General features: G+C 39.9%; 1 protein-coding gene across 1 annotated transcript in view; it reads right to left on the bottom strand.

Moving 5' to 3' along the window:
- DENND5A (DENN/MADD domain containing 5A) overlaps nucleotides 1-17,088 on the bottom strand; it is a 47,951-nt gene extending 30,863 nt beyond the window's left edge. Inside the window, exons 1-5 of the mRNA XM_015563742.1 lie at nucleotides 16,938-17,088; nucleotides 16,060-16,169; nucleotides 14,195-14,852; nucleotides 10,761-10,948; nucleotides 2,175-2,492 (exon numbers count right to left, since the gene is read on the bottom strand). Of these exons, the coding sequence (XP_015419228.1) occupies nucleotides 2,175-2,492; nucleotides 10,761-10,948; nucleotides 14,195-14,852; nucleotides 16,060-16,169; nucleotides 16,938-17,073 (1,410 nt within the window). The 5' untranslated portion in view covers nucleotides 17,074-17,088. The remainder of the gene's footprint in view (nucleotides 1-2,174; nucleotides 2,493-10,760; nucleotides 10,949-14,194; nucleotides 14,853-16,059; nucleotides 16,170-16,937) is intronic.
- Between the last annotated feature and the right edge of the window lie 999 nt (nucleotides 17,089-18,087).

Here is an 18,087-nt window from a genome sequence, read left to right as displayed (position 1 = left end):
GCAGCAAATGGAAATGAGGGAAGAAGAGAAAATGGGAGGAAAAAAAGAAAGGAATTCTGACATGGAGAAGAGATAAATGAGATGTTTCACTTGCAGGTACCCAGTAACTCAGTGAAAGTAATCATTATGGGCAGAGAGAGAGATTCAGCAATAGAGAAAGGTGCAACTTATCTCAAGGGTCTGGGGAAAGAGGGAATCTGGAAGTCAGTAAGAAAATGATAATGCAAAACAACATGGTTAGATTCTAGCTCTACCTACATCTCTTTGATTTTCTCCCACATAACACTTATCTTTCTCCCTAAGAATTTTTCCTTATTGTGTTTTTCTTTAACCTTTTTAATATATCTTAATACTTCTCTGCTCTACAACTGGCCATGATTTTTTTTAATTTAAGTTTTTTTTAAATATATTTCCTTATTGATTTCAGAGAGGAAGGGAGGAGAGAGATAGAAACATCAATGATGAGAGAGAATCATTGATTGGCTGCCTCCTGCACACCCCCCACTGGAGAACGAGCCTGCAAACCAGGCATGTGCCCTTGGCTGGAATCGAACCTGGGACCCTTCAGTCCGCAGGCTGACGCTCTATCCACTGAGCCAAGCCGGCTAGGGCCTGGCCATGATTTTTTTAAAATATTTTCAATTAGAGTAAACATGCAATATTATTTTATATTAGTTTCAAGTGTATAGCATAGTGGTTAGACCAGCCGTGGGCAAACTACGGCCCGCGGGCCGGATCCGGCCCGTTTGAAATGAATAAAACTAAAAAAAAAAAAAAAGACCGTACCCTTTTATGTAATGATGTTTACTTTGAATTTATATTAGTTCACACAAACACTCCATCCATGCTTTTGTTCTGGTCCTCCAGTCCAGTTTAAGAACCCATTGTGGCCCTCAAGTCAAAAAGTTTGCCCACCCCTGGGTTAGACAATCATGCACTTTACAAAGTATTCCCCTGATATTTCCAGTATCCAACTGACACCATACATAGTTACTACTAACTGGCCATGATTTTTAAAAAATATCTGCTCAACTAACTAAATAAAGCAGGAAAATGAAATGTTTCACACTTCACTAAGAAATAGCCCAGCAAACCCTGGCCTGTATGGCTCAGTTGGTTGAAGAATTGTCCATGCACTGAAAGGTCCCAGGTTCAATTCCCAGTCAGGGCACATAGGATAGGCAATAGATTAATATATCTCTCTCACATCAATGTTTCTCTCTCTCTCTCTCTCTCTCTCTCTCAAAAAATAAAATAAAATAAAAATAGCCCAACAAAATGATTCCACTGGCACATTTTGCTTATATGTAATTCACAAATATAATTTAACAATGAGAATTAGGGGAGGGTGAAGAGATGGGTAAAAAAACTGATAGTCTCATCAAAGTCAAACAAGGGAAAGCTAAGTAGATCCCTGGAAAGAGCATAGGACTACAATTCAAGGGGACCAGGATCTAGCCTCAACTCAGCCACTTACTAGGCCAATGTTAGGCAAAGCACTCAGGCTCTCCTCGGTTCCTTGAGTCAAAAGAGAGATAAGCCCTTGCCGGTTTGGCTCAGTGGACAGACTGAAGGGTCTGTCAGCCCGCAGACTAAAGGTTCCTGGGTTCGATTCCAGCCAAGGGTACATATCTCAATAGCAGGCTCAATCCCTGGCTCTGGTTGGGGCACATGCAGGAGGCAACTAATCAATGTGTGTCTCTGACATCGATGTTTCTCTCTCTGTGTCTCTCCCCCTGCCTTCCACTCTCTCTAAAAAAAAAAAAAACACCAATGGAAAAATATCCTCAGGTGAGGATTAACAACAACAACAAAAAAGTTAAAAATACCTGCTCTGTATGCTTTAGGCTGCTGAGAAAGAGGTCTGAACACAGAGATTACCAATATCATCTCTCTGAGTCACTCTGCTGCATGTTCACATAGGATGAGAGCAGACTCTCTTTAATGCCCAAGTGAGAAAGTACCCAGATTTAACCCCCAACTTAGATTCCAGTAGCTTTTATGAGGATAATATTTTCCAAAGCTGAATCCAGTCTCCCATACCAGAGCATTCTTTCACTCTGACAAATATGCCTTTTCCTGAACTGAGTGCTTTCTCACCCCACAACTTATTTCACCAGGACTGTACCCTAGCACAGACCAAACCTGTCACAGATTCATACACAGCATCTTACCTTTTCCAGGCTCACCCCAGTCCTCTTGACCAAGGCTTGCAGCCGGGCGATAGTTTCATTCTCCTTGAGTAGCTCATAGGAATGCAAAGGGGAGCCTGCAATGTTCCCATTCCTCTTGTCAGAGACAAGCTCAGAGGCCCGGAGCCTCTTCAGCTTGGAGGCACTCTCACTGCAATGAAGGTTCCCTTCAGGGGGAATGCCAAATGCCATGAGAATCTCAGAGACTTCCTGGACAAACTCCAATTTGTTGGGAAACTGAGGCAAGTCCTCCGGCAGCTCAATGAAGTGGTTGTCAATATCCACAAAGCAGAGGTTAGCCTGGCAGTCAAAAAAAGAATGAGGAGTGTAAACAAAGCACTAAGAAATAGTTTTAGGAAGAATAATGAACAAATAGGAAAGAGAAAACAGCTGACATGGGCACATATGAAGTACGGTATAAAGAAGATGGGGCTTGCCCTAGCTGGTGTGACTCAGTTGGTTGGAGCATCATCCCGTACACCAAAAGTGATGGGTTCGATTCCCAGTCAAACCTAAGTTTCAGGTTTGATCCCTGGTGGGGCTGTGTATGGGAGGCATCCAATCAATGTTTGATCAATGTTTTTCTTTCTCTCTCCCTCTCTTTTCCCCTCTCTTTAAAAATCAGTAACACATATTCTCAATAAGGGTCTTTTTTTTAAAAAGAAGATGGGGCTCAGGAAGAAAACAGACCTAGGTTCCAATCTTACCCTGCCACTTACTAGGTGTATGATCTTGAGAAAGTTATTTAACCTCTCTGATTCTGCTTCCTCAGCTATAAAATGGAAATAAGGAGATAAAATCAGAGTGGTAAGGATTATTGTCCTGAAGTCTCACAAATAATGCTCATAAACATTTAATTCATGAATTCTTACAATAGTAAAAAGAACACCAGGAGTAAGTCAGAAAGTCTAGGTTTCAGACCTGACTCTGTCACTATCTCTCTACAAGACCCTGAGAGGACCATTCCCTCTTTCTGAGCCTCTGTCCTGAGGAAGATTTAGTGGCTGCTCATGATGCTTTCTGTGCTTCCTTCTGGCTTTAAGATTGCTTCTGGGTAGAGAGACTCTCATACATTGCTGGTGAGGTGGGTAATCTAGACTAACAAAGAACAATTTGCCAATATCTATCTATCCTTATTTTACAAACAAAACTGACACAGAGAGATAAATTTGTCCAAAGTCACACAGCTGGTAAGTAGTAGAGCTGGGATTTGAACTCCGCTTACCCTGACTTCAGTCATACCCTCAAGCTCTTAACCATCCACTCTTCCCCTTAGTGGTCATATATATTTCTTGTTCGGTTTAATTGAAATATTTTATAGTTCCGGTCCCTGTTGGAATTGTCTTGCAACTGTAAATCAGAAATGCCTATTACTTTGTATTTATCTTATGTCCATGAACCTGTTCTAGCCAAGATAGGTGTCACTTCCTTCACTGAACTACACTGCTGTTTAAAAATTTGTCTCTTTCATTCATATAAGAGGAATATTACCTATATCACAGGTTTGCTTTGAGGATTATAAAACAATAAATGTCAAAGACTTAGCACAGTGCCAGGCCCATAGTACATAACAAAAGTTAATTAACATTGTTAATGTAGAATATAAAACTTCAATAGATGTATAAATACAGTATTACTAGATAGGAAAATTCCATAATAAAAGATGCTAATGTTGGTATCATCAGATTTCTTAATTTTGCCACTGAAATGAGTGAATTTACACTTCTGATCCCTAGGAAATTTTAAAATGTGTATTGTGGGAAACTGATATAGGGTTAAGCCTCGGACTGACCTGTTGGCAAAGTCACAAACAAGTCCCAGCTTAGAGGGCACAGTCCTCTTAGCATAATTAGGCTTGACCTTATATCAGTTTCCCACAGTGTATGTTTTATGTAATACTTTTCATGTTTTTAACCCGCTTTTCTATTGGATTACTTAGCATCATTCTTACTGATTTGTAGGAGTTCTTTATTATCTGCTGATGCTAATACTTTGGAGGTTATATATGTTACACATATCTTGTCATAGTTATCTTTTCATTTTAAGATGTCCTTTTCTTAATTTATAAAATCAAATTAACATTTTATTTTATGCTTTCTGTATCCTATTTATGAAGTCCCTACCCAGACGTCAGAAAGGTACTTATTAATATTTTCTTCCAGAAGATTTAGAGTTTTGCTTTTGACATTTAACTTCTTAATCCATCTCAAGTTTATTTTGTTATGGTGTGAGGTAAGGATCCTTTTCTACTGTTTTCCCCTTTGAACAAGCAATTTTTCCAGCTCTGTTATTAAGCAGTCCCTCCTTTGGCATGGTACCTCTATTGTATAACAAAGTGATGGTCCATTGATTTTTTTTGTTTATCCCTGTGCCTATTAAGTCTTGCATTCTAAAAGAAAGGCAGGAGGGTAACGTAAATCCAGCTTAATATAACTATTTCACGAACTCTCAATCTATCAAAACTGTATGTTTTAACATATCTGTGCATGCATTCATTCAATAAACATTTGCTCAATGCATAAATTACCTGCCTACCAATCTATAACTAAAAAAGAAAACGTTCCTGTATCCGTGAGCCGAAGAACAGGAGAAGAATCACTGTAAGTTTAGCTTTCTAGAGTATCTCACAAAATAACAACTCTAAGCCCTGCCTAAGTTAAAGGGCCAATAATGTTTAAGACCTAAAAATAGGCTATTTTTGTTTATTCTATTAAGACTTTAAAATTATAAATGCTTTCAGAACAAATAATTTAAAAAGATAGTAAAGACAGAATTAAATTATCTAGGCATAAAGATAACCTGCCTGCTTCCTTAGCCCTGTCCATACAGCTAACAGAAGAAAGCACTGTGACCCACCAGAGGCACAATGCATGTACCCCATGGGTTCTCCTCTTTTTAGAAGAAAAAAAGCAGTTTGTGCAATAGGAAACAGAGGTAGCTAAAAATAATTGCATCCGCTCAACAGTGCTTGGTTGGCTTTTCTCCCAATGCTGTGAGCCAAATATAGAACGTCTGTAAAGAATTTTATGAACTCCAAATGCTATATCCACACATTGAAGATACACTCCTGATCAGAGGTGGCTAGAGTAGAGGAAGCCACTCAGGCACACCTCACAGATGCAGAGAGATAGGTGCCTATGAGTAGATTCCACTAGCCATTCTTTGCAGAGTTGGCTTAAAAGAGATAAAGATAAGAAACCAAAGTAAAAAAAAGGAGGCCGTTCACTTGCTAGGCTCATAGAATAGCCTCATGCTATTTCCTGCCATCACAGGGAGGCCTCTGACAAACAAAAGTGTGCCTCAAACTCCTCATGCACCCCTTTCCTCAGCTGAGACAAGGAGTACTGCAAAACAGACTGGTGGACAAAAGTATTCTGTAAGAGGCACTAAATCCAAGTGATCGGTTTTCCTCAGTTAACCTCCTGCCTTCTTGGGAAAGGCCATGTGAAGACTTAACTACTCTGAGGTAGTGACCACACGGATCCCAAATCCCAAAATCCCAAAATCTCTCCCAAATTTCTTCCTGCAAGAGATCACAATGCCCTTTCCCAGCTTAAGTTCCTAACACCAAATCACAGCCAGCCTGACCTCCTAGTCCTGTGATGGCGTGTCAGAGGTGACACGCAAACTCATTTTTTTGGTTTATTTTTCTTTGTTAAATGGCATTTAAATATATAAAATAAATATCAAAAATATAAGTCTTTGTTTTACTATGGTTGCAAATATCAAAAAATTTCTATGTGACACGGCACCAGACTTAAGTTAGGGTTTTTCAAAATGCTGACACGCCAAGCTCAAAAGGTTCGCCATCACTGTCCTAGTCTCTCCACGTTATTCACTGAAGGGAAGCCCAATCCACAAATTACTAGGTAAAGACACTGAAGGAGTATCCTGAGAAAGATGGGGGAAAGCAGGAGAGAAAGAAGGGCACAAGATAGAAGTAGCACCCCCTTCTTTACTCCTATCTTCTGCTTGCTTCTCCTCACATAGCTGTGGATGAATTGCCTCCTTCCTGAACTCAGACAATGAAACCCAGAAGGGAAGGACAGGACAAAGGATGCCTCACAAAGGAGCCCAGCACTCTCACTTGCTCAGGGACAGCTGAGATCATGTGTTGGTGTAAAAAGAAACAAAGGGCTTTTCAGACTTTTGATGCTCAAAGATGGAGCAGCAACTGATGAATTCTGACATAGAGGAGGGTCAGGGAATGTACACTCTACACTCGGGATCAGGGATGGGGAACCATTTTCTGCCAAGGGCCATTTAGATATTTATAACATCATTCACAGGCCAAAATTATCAACTTAAAAATTAGCCTATTATATTTTGTCAAACATTTAAATAACTCACCCTTAATGCCTTGGCAGGGCCAGACCAAATGATTTCTCGGGCCTTATTTGGCCTGAGGGCTGGACATTCCCCACCCTTGTGATAAAGTCCCTTTTACAGATCAAGCTTGCCTGATCCCAGTACCCTGATAATGCCTTTTATCACAAGTCCAGGTGAATTTCCCTAGTACTGCCTCAAAGCTTCCTTCTAGCAGCATAAATATACCACAGGATGCCCACCAAAATGTTGAAAGTAGTTATCTCTGGGTGGTAAAATTAGAAGTAATTTTTACTTTATTCTTTATGCTTTTGTGCACTGTTAGAATTTTTTACTATATACTAGAGGCCCTGTACACGAACTCGTGCAGCAGTGGGGTCCCTCAGCCTGGCCTGCAGGATAGGGCCAAAACCGGCTCTCCAACATCCCCTGAGGAGTCCCGGATTGCAAGAAGGCGCAGGCCAGGCCGAGGGACCGCACTGGTGCACGATGGGAGGTTGGCCAGATGGGGAGGGACTGCGGGAGGGATCCAGGGCATGTCCAGCCCTTCTCGCTCAGTCCCGATAGGCCGGACCCCAGCAGCAAGCTACCAATTGGAGCGTCTGCCCCCTGGTGGTCAGTGCACGTCATAGCAAGCGGTTGAGTGGCCTTAGCATAGCATTAGTATATTGCGCTTTGGTTGAATGGCTGACTGGACAACTACACACTTAGCATATAAGGCTTTTATTATATTGGATATACCACTTATGAGACATCCAAAAGTTGTCTTTCAGCAATATTATCATTCTCCATTCATTATGTGTACCCATCGGTAATACACAGATATCCCAGAGGTCATCTGCTAAAAATCAATGTAGAAAATATCCACTTATGAAACTGCCCCCTGGGTGAAGTGGGACTCTGAAACCCTATAATTGCTTATTAAGTACAGACATGTATTCTATAGTCCCAGTGTCACCACTCCTTCCCAAATAGACCACAGGGAGAATCAAAGGATGCAGCAATGGGGAAAACTGCAAAAGTTAAAGCCTCAATACCCAGAACAGTGTGAACTCTCAGGTTTCTCAAACAATCCTGCTAAGAAAACTGTTAATGTTCTTGCAATATCTTCATACAAACATATATATGAAGCACACAAAAAAATGATGCTGAGCCTTAGCCAGTTTGGCTTAGTGCATAGAAAGTCAGCCCATGGACTAAAGGATCCCAGGTTCGATTCCAGTCAAGAGCACATACCTCAGTTGGAAGCTAGATCCCCAGCCCGGTGGTCAGAGTGCATGCAGGAGGCAACCAGGCAATGTGTCTCTCTCACATCAATGTTTCTCTCTGTCTCTCCCCCACCCTTCCACTCTTTCTAAAAATCAATGGAAAAATACCCTCGGATAAGGATTAACAAAAAATAAAACAAAATAAATAAATAAAACGTTCCATTAAAAACAAAAAATTATGCTGAGAGATCCTAGAGGGAACAGAACTTGCCCTAAGTATACAGCAAGCTAATGCCAAAGATTAAAATCAAACTGACAAATCTGGCTTGTTGCCTAGTGACCTATTTATTGGATTATGCATGTAGCATGCCTTTTTGGCTTTACAGTTTCAACCATTTTTGTTATTTTTATTTTGACGTTACAAAATTATAATTAGGTTTACTAGGAAGAAATGTCAATATTAAATATGCATTTGTTTAGAATAAACAAAAAAAAATCCCTGTTCTCCAATCTTTGGTATCTACTCTTTATGTATCACAGTGTCCCTAAAAAATGTACCCACATTTTAACAGCTGACAGCTCAATTTTGAAAATGAAATGTATTTTAATAAACACTGCCTTTATAATTATTCAAAGTGTGTATATACATTTTTGGAACACCCTATATTTATCAGTAGAGTAGACAAATACGTATAAAAACTCAATACTTCCAATAGTTTTCCCCATCATTTAGATGTTTTCTTCCTTTATTAATTAATCTTGTCCCATCCAAAATAGCACAAAGCTCTACAGAATCAAAAGAGCAAAAAAGGCAGAAATTTAAAAAGCTACAAGAAGACATATTAATTCTAAAACCAAAGGAGAGGAAAAAAGAGTACAGAGATGCATTTGACTATAATTTAAATATCATAAATGTGATCTAATTATCAGCATTTTCATCAAGCCTGTTGTCCAGATATGCCTAATAACATGAATGCTGCTCAGATACAGGAGGTCCTCTTATTCATATTCTTCAGTTACACCCAAAAAATTTCCTCCTCAAAAAATTCTGATGGAGGAGAGAAAGTCATGTTCCAAAGACTTCTTCCCAGACCTTTCTAATGTCTAAGAAAATCAGAGTAAGGCCCGGCTGGTGTGGCTCATCAGTTGAGTGTCGACTCAGGAAATAAGAGGTCACCTTTAGATTCCCATTCAGGGCACATGTTCGGGTTGATCCCCAGTAGTGGGGAAGAGGCAGCCAATCGATGCTGATGTTTTTCTCTCATTGATGTTTCTATCTCTCTATCCCTCTCCCTACCTCTCTCTCTAAAAATCAATAAAAGCATATTTTAAAAAAAAGAAAGTCACAGTAGGAAAGCCGTCTTCCCAGCTAGTTTCATACCAGTCACAAAATGACCTAAAAAGGTAAGCCAGTTCTATTGGTAATTGTAGGAAAATAAAAAGTAAAACAATCTTATTTAAAAGCATGCTTTAAATTTATTTAAAATGAACTAGGAAATAAACATGTAAATACAAATTTTTAATCAATTCTTTTGGTATTAAAAATAGGGAAGAAGAGCAGGCCACCCTCACAGCAAGAGAAGCATTTTCTCAAGGCCTTCCTATACAGAACAAGGAAAGTTTATGAAGCTGACTCTGTACCACAAGAATCACAATGATCAAGTCAACTTTTATAGATCAACTGTGGCCTGTAAAAGAAAACCACTGATTTATTAATATACAGCTGATTACTAGAGTATATGTAAAACTAGAGGCCCAGTGCACAAAAATTTGTGTACTCGGGGGAAGGGGGGTCCCTCAGCCCGGCCTGTGCCCTCTCGCAGTCTGGGACCCCTCAGAGGATGTCCACCTGTTGGCTTAGGCCTGTTCCTCGGGGGATCAGGCCTAAGATGGAAGTCAGACATCCCTCTGGCAGCCGAGGAGCCCTCGGGGGATGTCCACTTGCCAGTGGGGAGCAGGCCTAAGCTGCAGTCAGAGATCCTTAGAGCTGCTGAGGAGGCGGGAGAGGCTCCCGCCACCACTGCTGTGCTGGCAGCCATCAGCCTGGCTTGTGGCTGAGCAGAGCTCCACGGTCTGCCCCCTGGTGGTCAGTGTCATAGTGACCAGTCATTCCCAGTCATTCTACTGTTGGGGTCAATTTGCATATTACCCTTTTATTATATAGGATTATATAGGATGGAGGCCTGTTGCACAGGTGGGGGCCAGCTGGGGTGCCTGGCCAGCCTGGGTGAGGGACTGAGGGCCATTTTCAGGCTGGCCACAGCCCCTTCAGGGTGAGGGGGTCCCGCTGGGGTGCCTGGCCACCTGGGTGAGGGGCTGATGGCCATTTTCAGGCTGGCCACGCCCCCCAGTGACCCAAGCTCCCAGCCTCTCCTTTTTTTCTTTCTTTTTTTTTCCTGGGATTTATTTATCTTCTATAATTGAAACTTTGTAGCCTTGAGCAGAGCCCAGTGCCCGGGGGCAACCCAAGCCTCCTGCTCACTTCAGCTCCATGGCCACCGCCATCTTTGTGATGGAGTGACAGAGTGATGGTTAATTTGCATATTGCTCTTTTATTAGATGGGATTCTATTTTGTGGATTTCCTTAAAATAAAGGAGGCAGAAGGTACAGAAATAAAAAATAATATAAAATATAACATATAACTATTGAAGCTCTGGGCACTGAGAACATACAAATTCCTTATGCTACTCTTTTGTATATGTTTAAAGTTTTATATAATAAATAGAGTTTCTAATAAATACCTTTAAAAGTGTGTGAAGTACTGTGTTTGAAAACCTGTATGAAAAAGGCAATTCACAACTGTATAAACACAGAGATATGTCATGTGATAAAAATGACCATTGTTTCTGGAATGATATAAACCGAGCTAAATGTTCATTGTTTTTTACTTTTTTCCTGGAAAGTTATTAATGTTCCCCAAAATAAAAGAAAACAAACTTGGTGACACCACAGTGGGCATATTCCAAAAGCCCTTCTCTCCCAATCCTAGATTGGGCCAAGGGCATCAGCACTCAAGCTCCACATTTCTCTCACCTCTTGAGGCAGCTCCAGCTTTGACCGGTCATCCAGGCCATTGGAATGCAAGCCCATCAGGTATGGAACAGGAGCATCTAAGAAATGTAGGAGAGAAGCCGGGAGAATAGGGACATAGACATGCTGCCACTGGAAAGGAAACATGAGAGCTGTAATTGTCTCCGCCACAGTCATCAGTCTCTGGTAATCTAGGCCAAAAAAACACACACACAAACCAAACAGTCAAAAATGAGGCACTTGCTTCTCAAATAGTAAGTTAAAATTACAATTTCACATTTAGAAAGGATCAGGTAAACTTCAGCAAGGGTATGCATGTGAATCCCTAGTGGGTGTCAGAGACCTCATCAGATCACAAGTTGAAATATAGCCTCCTACATACAGGTCCCTGCTCATAATAAAATTTAATGTGAAAATATTATAGAAATTATAAATAGCACCTTGTTAAACCAGAATGTTAAGTAGATTCTCTTAAGTGGAAGTGAAATGAAAAGAACAGTAATCTGGGTCTCCGTTCGTTCAGCATGGAAGCCCAAACAGGCCTTTTAGCACTCAGATATGTCTGCATTCTATAAGAAGCTACAACCTTTCCTGAATGAGAACAGCACAAAGGCGTTATTTTAACACTTCCCTAGAACTTGAAAGACCCACAAGACTTGACTTTAATGACTCAAAATTCTTGTTTTAGGTCAAAGACAGAGTGGAGGGGAAGGCTTGTGCTCAAAGTTTAGCTCTTCTTCAGAATGCAATTTCTAGAACTGTTTTATTATTTTTAAATGAGTAATAAATACACTGGCAAAGCCAATAAAATGGACCAGTTAAAATTGAAACTAAAAAAATTACTATTCATAAATGGTATGTCCCTTTTTCAGGCAAAAAGGCAACGCAGGAACATACATTTTAAAATCATCCTTCGGGAATGGCTGGCTTCAAATGAGCTTTCATAAGGGTTAGTGGTTTCATGTACTAAAAACCCACTCCATCATTTAAAATCACAGCTTGGTTCATAAAGAAGTTATAACAAGAAGCTTTCCAGAAAATGAGGAAGACTGAGTAGGAACAGAAACTGGTATGTATCAACTAGGTACAAGTTTAACAAAGAATCCTGTATCTGCTTACTAATGCTTTGAAAGTTATCACCCTGCTCATGGCTAAGGAAAGAACAAGACCTGGAAATCATTTTGTTATTTTTTTAACTAGTAATGCAAATATAGCAATTATTGACTAAAACAGGGGTCCTTAAACTACGGCCCGCGGGCCACATGTGGCCCGCCGAAAACATTTATCCGGCCCACCGGGTGTTTTTGCCGCCGAGCCTGTCCTGCTTAGCAGCCGACTCGTCCCGGGCCCACAGTGCGCATGTGTGGAGTGTCTGAGGGACAGTGAACTGGCCCCCTGTTTTAAAAGTTTGAGGACCTCTGGACTAAAACTTCGTTTATAACATTTTGTTGCTGTTGTTAATCCTCACCCAAGGATATATATTTTTTCCATTAAGAGAGAGAGGAAGGGAGGAAGGGGGAAAGAAACATCAATGTTAGAAAGACACATTGATTGGTTGCCTCCTGCACACACCCCACTCAGGCTAGGGATCAAACCCACGACCCTTCAGTTCACAGGCCAGCGCTCAGACCACTGAACTACCAGCCAAAGCCATAGTCTCTAACATTTTTATTACACTACAGAAAAATGCATCAAGGAAGATGATCTGACTGGGTGGTGAGTGCACAATGCAATATGCAGATTATGTATCATAGTAATGTACACTTGAAACCTATCTGACCCTATTAGCCAATGTCACCCCAATAAATTTAATTTTAACATTAAATTAACACGTGTGTACTCAATGTTTACATAAAAATAGTGTATTGTTTAAAAATATTTGGGAGGCCAAAGACGGTTTGGCTCAGTGGATAGAGCGTCGGCTTGCGGACTGAAGGGTCCCGGGTTCAATTCCAGTCAGGGGCATGTACCTGGGTTGCGCGCACTTCCCCAGTGGGGGATGTGCAGGAGGCAGCTGATCGATGTCTCTCTCATCGATGTTTCTAACTATCTCTCTTCTTTCCTCTCTGTAAAAAATCAATAAAATATATTTTTTAAAAAAAATATTTGGGAGGAGGGCATTAAAATAATTAAAAGATCATGGGGGTAGAACTCTAGATCAAAAAAGAAGAAATCTTACAACTTTCTCTGCATTGTTTGTCCACATATTATTTGTTTTTTAAAACTATAATTTTCATTAGGAATACACAAAAAATTTGATCTGTGGCAACCACAGGAGAGAAAGAGGGAAGATTTCATTTTACTACCTTTAGAATTGTTTTAAGTATATGCCTTGAGCATACATTATTTTTGCAATAAAAAACTAATGTCAATGATTTGTTTGTACTAGTTGAACCTATAACTGGATTATATACTTTAGCCAGATAATATGCAAACAAGTGGTGAAATACAAGGGCAAAAGAAGAACAGTTTCTGTGAAAACAAAAGTCAATGCTTTAAAAAGATTCAGTAATACAAAGTCGCTAAAGTACTATAGTGAATTAGGAATATCTTGAGGCAATAAAGTACAAACTAGGGAAAACTGCAACAATCTACAGGTAGCCTCCATTCTGGTTCTTTTGCAATGTTCTTAAGTTCTAGCTCCATTTTTTAAAAACGGTATCTACTAGGGGTGGGAGTGATGGGGAGAGGTCAATGGGGGAGGAGGGAGGAGACATATGTAATACTTTAAACAATAAAGAGTTTAAATTTTAAAAAAAGATATCTGGCACCCTGGCTGCTGTTGTTCCGTGGTTAGAGCAGTAGTTCTCAACCTTCTGGCCCTTTAAGTACAGTTCCTCATGTTGTGACCCAACCATAAAATTATTTTCGTTGCTACTTCGTAACTGTAATGTTGCTACTGTTACAAATCGTAATGTAAATATCTGGTATGAAGGATGGTCTTAGGCCACCCCTGTGAAAGGGTCATTCGACCACCAAAGGGGTCGCGACCCACAGGTTGAGAACCACTTGGTTAGAGCATCATCCCATGTACCAAAGGGTCATGGCTTCATGGCTTCCTCGTCAAGGGCACATACCTGGGTTGCAGGTTTGATCCCTGGCCCTAGTCAGGGCCAGAGCAGGAGGCAACCAATCAATGTCTCTCTCTCACATCCATGTTTCTCTTTCTCCCTGCCTCTCTCTTTCTCTCTCTCTCCTGCCCTCCCTCCCTTCCACTCTTAAAAATCAATGGGAAAAATATCCTCGGGTGAGGATTAACAACAAAAAGAACTGGTATCCTTCTCATGGTCCATTGGTTTGCCATCTACCACATACCTGTAAAAGATCTGAGTTTTGCTCAAATTGTAACAACCCTAGACCTTTACAGTCAGCCCCATTGTATCCGATATGAAAAGGGAGGCTTATGCAAGAAGAGAGCTGAGTAAGCACTGACTTACGTTGTGAGTAGAGCAGAATCTGAAACTCCAGAAGAGCACAAGTAAAAAGCTGAAACACATTCTCCACCCCAAGCAGTTCAAAGACCTCTTTGACAGGAAAGTCGAATAGGGGAAGCTCATTGGTACTTGGTCTCTGGCAGATTATTGGCCCATAGACCCCAGAAAACTTCAAGGACCGGCCGGGAGGTGGGAGTGGCACCTCGTAGAGTACGTTGTATATGTAGCTCTCAAGGGGCAGTGGAGGGGGCTGAGGTGAAGTGACTGCCTGGTGAAGTTGTTCCAGAACACTCCGACATGCTTTCATGAAGGACATGGGCGTGATGAGGCAGATGCACTTAGAGACATACAACGTGTCCCGGCTAATGTCATAGGAGTTGAAGCGCTGCAGCTTGGTCCCAGGAGTGCCTTCACCATCCTCCATGTCACTGTGGTCTCGGCCATCAGCAGGATGAGCATGTATGACATCATACTCAGCATTATGCATGTGGTAGAGCGTCTGCATTGCACTGCAGATCTGCTTGCTAGTCACCTCCTCATAAAATGTGAGGGCAAACCCAAATGTCCGAGAGCCATCCTCCCTTGTGATAATAAAGGCATGGAACTGTGGCTCTCTGGGATCAGCCTGGGTCTTGAATGCTAGCCCTTTGGGCATGCATAGCTGCAAAGACAAAGGAACAAGTGGTGAGAATACTCACTGCTGACCCTCTTTTCAGAACACCCACTACTATTTCTTTACTTATAGTGCACCCACTTCCTGGGTGTTTGGGATATCAAGATCACACAGCTAAATACCTGTGCTAAAGGTCTCCCATTCTAAGTAAGATATACAAGTAAATAAAATGATAATGCGGTTATCAGGGCTATAGAGAAGTATATACAAAGTGCTAGGGGAAGAAAGAACAGACAACTCAGTCTAGGAACATCAGAAAAGGCTTCACAGATGAGGTTATGTTACAATTCATCAGGTAGACAAGGAAAAGAAGGGTATTTGAGGGACAGGAAAAATGCACAAAGGAAAGGAGGAAAAAGAAAGCAGCATGATAGCACATATTGAGAAATGATGCTAGAAATATATCTAAAAATCAGATAGATATAACTTTGTATCTAAAAGTAAAATAAACTTTTAGACTCTATCAGCTCACAGAATTTTGTCATCAATAAAACCTTCTTTCTATTCATAGAAAAAAGGGGGCTCATTTCATACAAAGCAAGGAGATGACATAATCAGGATAAAGATGTACTTTTTTCACTTTAACTCAGATGCATTATATAAAGAAACTTGGAAAGCTAATCAAATTGACTTGAATCAATCAGTCCCCATTTACATTTTACACAATCCTGGCTAAACTACCAGCAGCCTGGATTAACAAATACAACGACCTACATTATGTTATATCCATTAGCCTTGACCTTGACTTCCCAAAGCCTAGGTGTTTTTAGAATATAACATGAAATAAGCACTGGACTAGGCATTTAAAAACTTGAGGCTCTCCAAGACTGTTAAAAGTAACAGTGTTTTTATACATGTCCTACCTAAAATGATAATGAAACAAAAATAGTCATTTCTGTCATATAACTCAGGCATGTATAACACAGATTGAGATTACTTTTAAACCTAACTCTTATGTAATCCCAATGCTATAAGCAACCAACAGTTCAGTACCACACAAAAAGAGTTTGCTGACCCATTACTATATATTTGTCTGACACAATAGAAATACACTGTGACTTTTAGTATTTTGATATATGTATTCTGAATATCTGATATACAGATCAAAATGCAGAGTCATGAGCAATATACATACAACCCCTTTTTCAAAATTTGCTCTTGTAAATTCTCATATTTGTGGTTAACAAATACTAACCATTCCCACTGCATCTTGGTCAAAGGGATTCCATTCTACATTCTCAGGATATCGTGCAAGGACCTTAGATTTGAATGTTCGTCTTAATGGTGTCTGCTCAAAATTTTCACCTACAAGAAAAAGAAAGAAGTAAATCATCTCCACAAAGTCCCTTGCAATCTCAGGATTATGAATGTCTGAGCTTGGTAGTCCAGCAATGTACAGAAATAAAGGCAAAGCAAGTACAGAAATGCCAGCCATCTAAGAATAGGAAAGGTATTAAAGTTATTAGGTAAGTAAAGATGCTGAAAGTTTAGCATGGTTAATATTGGACATCACTAGCTATCATTCCTTTTCATTAAGATGAAAATAATTACTACAAACCCAACAGTTAATTTTCTTGGGAGAGAGGGGAGAAAGCACAAGGAAAGATAAAGGAGTATATCCATCTCTTTTTTTCTGAATGCCATATTTAGTTTGCTTAAAGTTAACTAATAACAGCATTGAAGCATAAATGTTTTTAAGGTCAGAATGAAATATGCATTTCTATGCTCTCTTTAAAAATACAAAGGAACTAAAAGATTCAAGAACAGCAAGAAAGCAGATTTTAATGAAAATCTAACAAGCTATTTTATCAATTCAAAATCATTCAAAATTTCTGAAATTCTCCTTTGTTTCCCCCTTCTTCCTCCTAAAAACATTACAGCATATTGAAAACAGAGCATTACCGTGAAAAGAGGAAGAACCAAAGAACCCACCACCTAGAGGGATACAAATGTGAAAAATCTACTAGTCAAATAGGCACAAGAAAGCCAGAAGGTCAAAGGGCACAAAATGCCACCAGAGAGATATATTTAGAGGCACCAGAAAACTTTGGGTAGTCTCAATTTTGTTTTTACCTTCAGTTGTACTGGAAATGAAAGGGCTGGCACCGTCCCTGGCTTTAGAAGCCTGTATGTACTGGCATAATGCTATATGACAAATGAAATAACAGAGTATTACAATAAAGTAGTGTGATTCAAACTTTTTGACCATGACTCCAGTATGAAATAAATTTTTCATCATGAAGCAATAAACACACACATATGTATATCTAAATTTACCTAAAACAAAAATTTCACAAAATACTTACCTCTCATAATTTCTGCTCTATATCATTAAAACTAAATATGCTAATTGCTGACCTACTAATGGTTACAACTCAATTTGAAAAACATTACAATATAGTAAAATGGGATGAAGGGCTCAACCAGTATCAAAGTACTACAAAGTTACTAGTGATTTATCCAAAAGTATGCTACCCGAAATATTGCTTTTCCCTAGGGGTTATGGAGTAGGGAACAAATTAAATGTGCCTAAATATGTCAAACAAACAAATTTACTAGGAGCCATAGAAAAATATGTAGGAAATATGATCAAGGACAATTCAATTGAATTCTATGTCTGTTTATTGAGCAATTGAATTCTATATCTATTTATGCTATTCAAGGGCCTTAAGTACTGTGGGAGTTAAGAATAATCCAGATGAGCAACTATTCTTAAGGACCTTACTATCAAATATATATAGGGAAAATAACATATACAAATAACCATTCTCAGGGAGGTTCATATCAGGGAGGCTCCAATCTTCAGTTTATTTGGTCTAACTATTCAGACAAACTTGTAGAATCCAGTTCACATGCCCTAGTTGATATAATAAATTGTGTTCCAACTATAGTTTTTATAAGTTGGTTTGAAACCCAAAGGGGCTGGTGATTACTAAGAAAGATGCATTCTTCACCAATACTGAATTGGGGTGACCTAAAGTCAGACAGTCCTTCACTCTAAATCATCCCAGAGACATTGAAAAAAAATCTTTTTAAGTATATTTTAGCCCTGGCCAGTATGGCTCAGTTGGTTGAGTGTCATCCCATGCACCAAAGGGGTTTCAGGTACAATACGCAGTCAAGGTATGTGTGAGAGGCAACCGATCGATGTTTCTCCTCTTCTCTCTTCTCTTTTCTTGTCTCTCTTTCTCTCCCCTCCTCTCCCTTTTTCTCTCTAAAAAAC

The sequence above is a fragment of the Myotis davidii genome, unplaced genomic scaffold (assembly GCF_000327345.1).
Source record: "Myotis davidii unplaced genomic scaffold, ASM32734v1 scaffold118, whole genome shotgun sequence".
In the NCBI taxonomy this organism is placed as follows: Eukaryota; Metazoa; Chordata; class Mammalia; order Chiroptera; family Vespertilionidae; genus Myotis; species Myotis davidii.
Note: the sequence above shows the minus strand (reverse complement) of the source record. Positions and strands in the feature narration are given on the sequence as shown.